Below are 9665 nucleotides of genomic sequence, written 5' to 3'. Positions count from 1 at the left end.
GGCCCCCGCGCCTCTCCCTCTCCCCTCCAGATCCATCTCCCCCTCCTTCCCCACCGCAACCGAGCGTCGCCATGGCCTCGCCGCCGTGAATCGCGCGGCCACAGTCTCCGCCTCGCCGCGCCTGCGTGTCCGTCGACGCCTCCGTCATCTTCCTCGTCCATCGGAGGCCTCAGCTGGAGCGGAGGAGCCCCGAATCACCGGATCCCCTTCGCCCTCATCTCCGGCGGCCGCGTTCTTCACCAACTCCGGCGACACCCCCCCTGCTGCTACTAAACTACCACCGGCCTTCATGCGTGCCGCTAGGTGAGCTGCCTCCCTCCTCCGCCCCTAGCTCTCCTAGCTCGCGCGGTAACTAGCTCGTCGTCGTGCCCGGGCTCCGGTCGCCGCGGCGTACCTCGCCGCCGTGGCCACGGCCCCTGTCGCACTCACCTGGGCACGGCATCGAGCTCCTCTTGCTCCCATGAGCCCAACGAGCTCGGGCCCGTGCCTTCCCGTGCCCTCTAGCCTCGTTTCCGACAGCGCCCGAACACCGGCGTCCGCTCGGCCTCTCGCCGTCGTCGTCCTAGCCCGTTACGGGCCGCGCCGCCACCATAGGTGGACGCGGCGTCGAACGCCCGACTCAACGCACACGCGCACGCCCCCTCCCGTGCCTCTTTGCGCCATCCCTGATGAGCGCCCGAACGCAACGCCGCGGACCTCGTCGCCGGTGACGTTTCCGGCCAGGTCCGGCGATACCACCACCACCACTTGACGCGCGGTCAAGTGACCGTTCGAACGCACCCACGCACGCCCGAAACCGAGCCCCGTAGCACGGTTCCGGCCAACTCCGGCGAGGGGCCGCCGTTGTTTTGGTCGCCGGAGTTAGCCCCGGCGCGTCTCCGGCGGGTGCCGAGCTGGCACCCACGTGGCACCGTCTCGGGCCACTGACTGGTGGGCCCAGGGCCCCCTGTTGACCTGTTGACTGGGTCAACGTGCTGACTGGGCAGCCCAGTGGCACTGACATGCGGGCCCCATGCTATAAAAAAATAAAACAAATAGATAAACTGCTAATTAATTAAATTAGTTAATTAAAACTTTAACCTCTCACTGACTGCTAGGACCCACACACTAATTAACCCTTTCAGTTAATTTTAAAACTCTGTTATTGTCCCTGACAATGACATGTGGGTCCCACTGGACCCACCTGTCTGGTTTGACTGGTCAACTAACCAGTTGACCTGCTGACATCACTCTGATGTCATGCTGACGTCATAAATTCATTTTCGAATTAAATAATTAATTAATTAAATTCCAGAAATTAATATAATCTTTAGAAAATCATATCTTTTAATCCGTAACTCGGATGAAAATACTTTCTACATGAAAGTTGCTCAGAACGACGAGACGAATCCGGATACGCAGCCCGTTCGTCCGCCACACACCCCTAGCATACCGAACATGCAACTTTCCCCCTCCGGTTCACCGGTCCAAAAACGCGAAACACCGGGAATACTTTCCCGGATGTTTCCCCCCTTCGTCGGTATCACCTACTACCGCGATTGGGCACACCTAGCATCGTTACTTATCATGTCATGCATCGATATGCATTTGTTTGCATTGTATTCATTGTTTCTTCCCCCTCTTCTCTCCGGTAGACTACGAGACCGACGCTGCTGCTGCCCAGTTCGACTACGGAGTTGACGACCCCTCCTTCTTGCCAGAGCAACCAGGCAAGCCCCCCCCCCCTTGATCACCAGATATCGCCTATTCTCTTCTATACTGCTTGCATTAGAGTAGTGTAGCCTGTTACTGCTTTCCGTTGATCCTATTCTGATGCATAGCCTGACATTGTTGATACACCTGTTGATACCTTACCTGCAATCCTAAATGCTTAGTATAGGATGCTAGTTTATCATCATTGGCCCTACATTCTTGTCAGTCTGCCTTGCTATACTATTGGGCCGTGATCACTCGGGAGGTGATCACGGGTATATACTATACATACATACATACTATACAGATGGTGACTAAAGTCGGGTCAGCTCGAAGAGTACCCGCGAGTGATTCACGGATTGGGGGCTGAAAGGACCTTTGTCCCAACGGCCCTCTGTGTGGATCTTTGTGGCGGAGCGACAGGGCAGGTTGAGACCGCCTAGGAGAGAGGTGGGCCTGGCCCTGTTCAGCGTTCGCGGATACTTAACACGCTTAACGAGATCTTGGTATTTGATCTGAGTTGGCTACGAGCCTATACGCACTAACCATCTACGTGGGAGTAGTTATGGGTATCCCGACGTCGTGGTATCAGCCGAAGCACTTCAGACGTCAGCGATGGAGCGGCGCGCGCCGGATTGGACTGGAACGTCTGCTAGGCTAGGTCTGCTTCCGGCCGCCCACGCAACGTGCAGGTGTGCTCAGGGCGATGGGCCCAGACCCCTGCGCGCTTAGGTTTAGACCGGCGTGCTGGCCTCTCTGTTGTGCCTAGGTGGGGCTGCGACGTGTTGATCTACCGCGGCCGGGCATGACCCAGGAAAGTGTGTCCGGCCAAATGGGATCAAGCGTGTTGGGTAAGTTGGTGCACCCCTGCAGGGAAGTTAATCTATTCGAATAGCCGTGATCTTCGGTAACAGGACGACTTGGAGTTGTACCTTGACCTTATGACAACTAGAACCGGATACTTAATAAAACACACCCTTCCAAGTGCCAGATACAACCGGTGGTCGCTCTACCTCAGGGATATGAGGAGGGGATCGCCGGGTAGGATTATGCTACTGCGATGCTGCTGGAGATGCTACTGGAGTTGTTACTTGGAGTTGCTATTTGGAGGTTCTACAGTGGAGATGCTACTTGGAGGACTTCAATCTACTCTCTTCTACATGCTGCAAGACGGAGGCTCCAGAAGCGTAGTCTTCGATAGGACTAGTTATCCCCCTCTTATTCTGGCATTCTGCAGTTCAGTCCACTGATATGGCCTCCTTACACATATACCCATGCATATGTAGTTTAGTTCCTTGCTTGCGAGTACTTTGGATGAGTACTCACGGTTGCTTTCTCCCCCCTTTTTCCCCCTTTCCTTTCTTTCTGGTTGTCGCAACCAGATGCTGGAGTCCAGGAGCCAGACGCCACCGTCGACGACGACCCCTACTACACCGGAGGTGCCTACTACTACGTGCAGCCCGCTGACGACGTCCAGAAGTAGTTAGGAGGATCCCAGGCAGGAGGCCTGCGCCTCTTTCGATCTGTATCCCAGTTTGTGCTAGCCTTCTTAAGGCAAACTTGTTTAACTTATGTCTGTACTCAGATATTGTTGCTTCCGCTGACTCGTCTATGATCGAGCACTTGTATTCGAGCCCTCGAGGCCCCTGGCTTGTATTATGATGCTTGTATGACTTATTTTATTTGTAGAGTTGTGTTGTGATATCTTCCCGTGAGTCCCTGATCTTTATCGTACACATTTGCGTGCATGATTAGTGTACGATTAAACCGGGGGCGTCACAAGTTGGTATCAGAGCCGACTGCCTGTAGGAATCCCCCTTCCACACTCCTTGGCCGAAGTCGAGTCTAGACATTACAAAAACTTTTACTAACTTGGCTGTGTGCCTTATGGGCCCACGTCGCCATCGGGTGGTACTAGGATCTTTTACTCCTCGACCTTTACTCTGGGACTCTGAACTCTTTTCTACTCGGGTTAAACGAATTTACTAACTCTGACATTAGGATCCCGTTACCACGTTCACCCCAAAGTTGGATAAGCCATAGTTATTCTGTAGGATAGCATTTTGAATAGTGCCCATGTTGTCATTTGACTCCATTGAAACATCTTTGTTCGGAGTTTGTTCGGAGTTCCAGATGTGATCATGGACATGACGAGGAGTCTCGAAATGGTCAAGACATAAAGATTGATATATTGGAAGCCTATGTTTGGACATCGGAAAGGTTCCGGGTGAAATCGGGATTTTACCGGAACACCGGGGGGTTACCGGAACCCTCCTGGAGGTTAATGGGCCTTAGTGGGCCATGAGGGAGAAGAGGAGGGCCGGCCAAGGCAGGCCGCGCGCCCCCTCCCCCCCTAGTCCGAATAGGACAAGGAAGGTGGGGCGGCGCCCCCCTTTTCCTCTTTCCCCTCCCCCCTTTCCTTCTCCACCAAGGCAAGAGGGGGGAGTCCTGAGTAGGACTCCTCCAGGCGCACCCCAAGGGGGCCGGCCGCACCTCCCCCCCTCCCTCCTTTATATACGGGGGCAGGGGGGCACCCCATAACACACAAGTTGATCTACGGATCGTTCCTTAGCCGTGTGCGGTGCCCCTCTCCACCATATTCCACCTCGGTCATATCGTCGCGGAGTTTAGGCGAAGCCCTGCGCCGGTAGAGCATCATCATCGTCACCACGCCGTCGTGCTGACGGAACTCATCCCCGAAGCTTTGCTGGATCGGAGCCCGGGGATCGTCATCGAGCTGAACGTGTGCTGAACTCGGAGGTGCCGTACGTTCGGTACTTGGATCGGTCGGATCGTGAAGACGTACGACTACATCAACCGCGTTGTCATAACGCTTCCGCTTACGGTCTACGAGGGTACGTGGACAACACTCTCCCCTCTCGTTGCTATGCCATCACCATGATCTTGCGTGCACGTAGGAAATTTTTTGAAATTACTACGTTCCCCAACACAAGGCAAGCTTCATCCCCTCCTTAGGAGGCACATGGGGATTCGTGCCTCTCTTTATGCCGATGATGCCGCAGTTTTCTGTGCCCCCGTCAAGGAGGACGTACAATTCCTTGCAGCCATGCTTACTTCCTTCGGTGAATCCACCGGCCTCTCCACAAACTGCACAAAGAGTATTGTAGCCCCTATCAGATGTGCCAACGCGGACCTAGATGACGTTCTCCAATCCTTCCCGGCATGCCGCTCCTCCTTCCCTATTCGCTACCTTGGCCTCCCACTCGCACTCAAAAGATTAAGGAGGATACATCTCCAAATGCTGGAAGACAAGGCTGCAGGCAAATTGGCGCCTTGGAAAGGCAAGCATGTTGCTATCTCGGGTCGCATGACCTTGGTCAAGGCGGTCCTTACGGCGGTGGCCATTTACCACATTACACCGCTTGACCTTCCGGGGGAGGTTCTCAAGGCGATCGATAGGTTGCGGCGAGCCTACCTTTGGGCCGGAACTGACAAGGTAACTGGTGGAAAGTGCAAAGTAAACTGGGAGCTCGTCTGCAGGCCAAAAGAATTTGGAGGCCTTGGCATTTTGCACCTGGGCAAGTTTGCCGCTGCCCTCCGGCTGCGATGGCTTTGGCTCGACTGGGATGACCCACCACGTGTGTGGTGCAGTATGGGGACACCTTGCACGGCCAATGACCGTAACCTATTTGCGGCTGTGACTAAGGTCGCGATTGGCGATGGACAGAAGGCTTCCTTCTGGGAGTCGCCTTGGCTGGAGGGTTTTAGGCCAAAAGACATTGCTCCAAAGATTTTTGAGATTTCACGCAAGAAGGGGGCATCTGTTGCCACAACCTTGAGGGATGGGCACTGGATAAACCAAATTGACTACCATAACGGCCTCACGCTTGAGCACCTCCAACAATTCTTGGCATTATGGGAGAAGCTTCTGAATGTCATCATCCGGCCTGGTGTTAAGGATACCACCCTTTGGAAGTTAACCCAACGATGACCAGTACTCAGCTAGGTCTGCTTATATTGCGCAGTTTGCTGGCCTTACTCGCTCAAGCTTGCATGCCACTGTCTGGAAGGCTTGGGCACCCCCCAAGTGTAAATTTTTTGCCTGGCTTGTCACTCAAAACAGAATTTGGACTGCCGATAGGCTCCAACAGCAAGGATGGCCTAATTGCGACCGATGTCCACTCTGTAATCAGGTGCAAGAATCTGCAGCTCACCTCCTCTTCAAGTGCAGGTTCTCTACTAGAGTTTGGAATGAGGTGTTTGCCTGGCTTGGTCTAAATATCCCCACGACTCCTTGGTTCCAGTTTACCACGGTCAAATCTTGGTGGGACGCGCTACTCACTAACAATGGTCAACCCACGAAAGCTCTATCTTCCCTTCTCCTTCTTGTGGGATGGGAACTTTGGAAGGAAAGAAATGCGCGCGTCTTCAGGAACAAGGCGGCACCGCTGGCGATCATCATGCGATGCATCAAAGAAGAAGTGTCCATTTGGGCTATTGCGGGCGCCAAACATTTGCGTAGTGTAATGCCGCGAGAGTAATTGTTTCGCCTTTTGACCGCTTGGCGGTCTGTTTGTAACGAAACCTCTTCTTAATTAATGAAAATGGCAAATCTTTTGCCTTGTTTAAAAAAAATCAATTTACTAACCAATCATTTAATTACTCTAGAGCTGGGTTTCCACGCTCAATGGTCCATCAACACTAGGAAGGCAAGCAGATGGCCTGCTCATACTGCCAACATATGATTACCTAGTACCTACACTATGTCCGCTCAGATGATTTTGTTTTGAAACGGTGTCATAATTCAAAAATGGAGCACCATATTCGGTTGCCTGCAGGTGTACAAATCCACCTCATGTCCCCATCACCAGCCAAAATCCTAACATGTCACCAAGCTAACGCAACAGCGGAGCAAACAGCATGCATCGTTGGGAAATGAGAGATTTCCCATGGTTCAAGCATCACCAGTCACCACCATCACGAGTCGGAAGCTTTCATCGTCACCGCTATATCGAGTCAGAAGCTTTCGTCGTGGCTTTGTAGCTGCAACCAGGGCACATGTAGTCCTCGATTCCGTTCGCCATCTCAGCAGTCACGCCGACACACTTGCCGTGGAACCACCTCTGACAGTGGTCGCAGCCAATCCATAGGTGCCCGTCGTTAGCGCTGTAGATCTCCTGGCAACCGGCACACTTGGTTATAGCTTGATCCTCGCTGCCTCCACCCTCTTTGCCACCATCCTCTTCCTTGAGCATTGGCCGGTCCTCCATTACCTTCCAGCTGTTGAAATCGGCGTAGTAATCTTCCTTGGGCATCGGCAGGGCCGGTGTCACCGGCTTGCAGTTAGAAGTGAATTGGTTTGGTGGCTGGAATGGGATGCAGAATGAGTGATAATTGATAAAGCCTGTGTTTGATATGGACAACAAATAAGGAATGTCGTGTGGTCAGCGCATGTTAACCTGGGAGCTGGACTTATTTTTCCTGCTGCCGTTGGGGGTCTGTGCTTGCCTTTCATAGCTTCCTGTCACAGCTTCATAGACGGTGGGAAGACGATTGATCAACCTGAAGAGCTGTTCCCTGCAACCAAAATACAAGTGCCACTTCAGCACCATTATCAAACTCCATGATAGCAATCAGTACTTCGTACCAAACTAAACACCATACTCCGGATACACCTATCTAGGCTGGCATAGAAATGACATGCATCACAAAACAAGCTCTGGTCAGAAGCAAGAACGTAAAGGAGAACCATGCCACATAGGTTCAGGACCGAGCACTATCATTGCAACTTTAGAAGACAGCAGCAGTTCATTAAGTAGGTATGATTGTTTATCTCAAAAAGTTGCACACATCTGTCGGCATGAGTTGAAGTGAAAAGCAAATTGGTCCTCCAAGTTTTTGGTTCTTAGACAAGAACAAGCAGGAGGAATGCTGCCCATCATACCCAAAGAAGGCCAAGTTTAAAAAACACATTACGTCTGGCCCGTTTTTGCCGAAGACAAAATGAATGGCTGGAAATGATAATGACAATACTGCAATCTATGCACCATAAAAAAAAGTGAAACTGTTGCAAAATTATCCAACAATCATGACATATACTACCTCCGTTCCTAAATACTCCCTCCGTCCCAAAATTCTTGTCTTAGATTTGTCTAAATACGGATGTATCTAGTTACGTTTTAGTGTTAGATACATCCGTATTTATACAAATGTAAGACAAGAATTTTGGGATGGAGGGAGTATAAGACATTTGAGAGACTTGTACAGAGGCAGTAGAAGATACTTTAGAGGATATAAATACAATTGAAAATGTAAACAATGAAGCATTCATCAATTGAAGTTAGAACATCACTATAGACAGTAAGAAATGCTTAAATACTGATGATTTCTTGAAATATACAGCAAGCTAGATAAGAATATCAGTACTGATACTTTCCACCAAATTTACATCCTCAGTACTGCTCCAGTTACCATTTTGATCAGCTTTTTTCTTCGTTCAGACATCATTCAATTAGTAGAGGTTTATATTCAACTAGTGAAAAGATTCAAATATTTATCAGAACACTCTACACTTGTTGGGTTACAAGAATTGTAAAGAGGTGTATGCACCTAACAACTAATTCTAGGCTCTATGAGAAATAAGAAGGTAAAAGGGAGAAAAGGCATTTTAAAAAATAAGGTCCATTATCTGAGTGAATTATGACAAAGATTAGCAAAAGGAACTAAGACTCACAGATTTACATACATTACAAATTCTCATTGAGACATTTCCAAATGAAAATGAAATGAAATGTATGACACGGTGCTGAACGTCTTTGTGCATAGTAAGTTGTAGCAAGCAAAGTATGGACTGTATCACGCAATACATTCAACGCATAGAATGTCCTGCTTGAAAAAGAAAGTGATTGTAAAAGAAAAGAAGAAATATAGCGTTTGCAGTAAAGAAAAGCAGCACACCTGCCAACTCTGTCAAATGAGACACGACCCGCGTGGTAAAATGCTATGGACATTAACCATGCATCACTATGAATAGCTATCATAGATAGCCAAACTTTCTTGGGTGTAACATCACGAGCAAAGTTTATCCCACATACTGGCTCAGGAAGTTGAACAGGGATCTCCTCAGGTAGTTGACTCACTTCCCAGGTCCCATCAGGCAGTCCAAAGAGGCACAAGGCCTTCTCGTCTGGCAAATAAAGGGTCATCACAAGTCAGAGTTGTGCCTACGAAGATGACAACCTTGTTTGTTCCACAAGTAACCCAGAAAACGACATAGCACAAAATGAACATGCTAGTGCATGCAGTATCATTAATTTAATGAAAACCCACAAGCACATACAAGCTGATGCCGACACAGAGTACAGCAACACTACGCATTTTGCAGTGACACCCAACTACAGACAGAGGCGATTGGGAATTCGGGACTTCCAATTCTGCAGCTCAATCCTTTGGCCACTCAAAGCTCGACAGGCCATTCCAATTTACCAACATTGTTAGTATTCACGGTAGTTTCTCCAATTTACATCTGAATGAATATAAGCAGAAGTGATGGTTACATGTTCTGGTATCGCAATCAGACAAGGCATACAGAATTTCCGTTGCACCATATTATCACCAAACTCGCAATTCTGCCCTGATTTGACTCCCCAACTTTTAAATTTGACTCATCGCTCTTTATCAAATTCGTTCCATCGGAGACCACCGGAATTAGTTCATCAATCATTCCACTGGTAACGAATGAAAACTACCAATATTATGGAATCAGCAACTACATCAAGCATCACGAGGCAATCAAATAACGTCAGTGAAACTACATATTATTAACCTTGGGGCTGCCTTTGTACATATTTCTACCTGCTAATAGATGAAAACCACAAATTCCATCTCCCCCAAAATCAACATCAGAAGAAGTAAGGAAACTCACCGGGGTCGCACTGCTCGTAGAACTCCTCCACATCTGCGGACCAATAAACAGATAAAATTAACCATCAGCGTGAAAAAAAACCGCACCA

At 49.7% G+C, this 9665-nt stretch overlaps 1 protein-coding gene across 1 annotated transcript in view; it reads right to left on the bottom strand.

The window, feature by feature from the left end:
• Positions 1 to 6432: 6432 nt before the first annotated feature.
• LOC119364391 (PHD finger protein ALFIN-LIKE 4-like) overlaps positions 6433 to 9665 on the bottom strand; it is a 3737-nt gene continuing 504 nt past the window's right edge. The window contains exons 2-5 of the mRNA XM_037629871.1: positions 9578 to 9612; positions 8611 to 8839; positions 7113 to 7230; positions 6433 to 7019 (exon numbers count right to left, since the gene is read on the bottom strand). Coding sequence (XP_037485768.1) covers positions 6660 to 7019; positions 7113 to 7230; positions 8611 to 8839; positions 9578 to 9612 — 742 coding nt within the window. The 3' untranslated portion in view covers positions 6433 to 6659. The remainder of the gene's footprint in view (positions 7020 to 7112; positions 7231 to 8610; positions 8840 to 9577; positions 9613 to 9665) is intronic.

The sequence above is a fragment of the Triticum dicoccoides genome, chromosome 2B (assembly GCF_002162155.2).
Source record: "Triticum dicoccoides isolate Atlit2015 ecotype Zavitan chromosome 2B, WEW_v2.0, whole genome shotgun sequence".
In the NCBI taxonomy this organism is placed as follows: domain Eukaryota; kingdom Viridiplantae; phylum Streptophyta; class Magnoliopsida; order Poales; family Poaceae; genus Triticum; species Triticum dicoccoides.
This window is presented reverse-complemented; position numbering and strand designations above follow the sequence as displayed.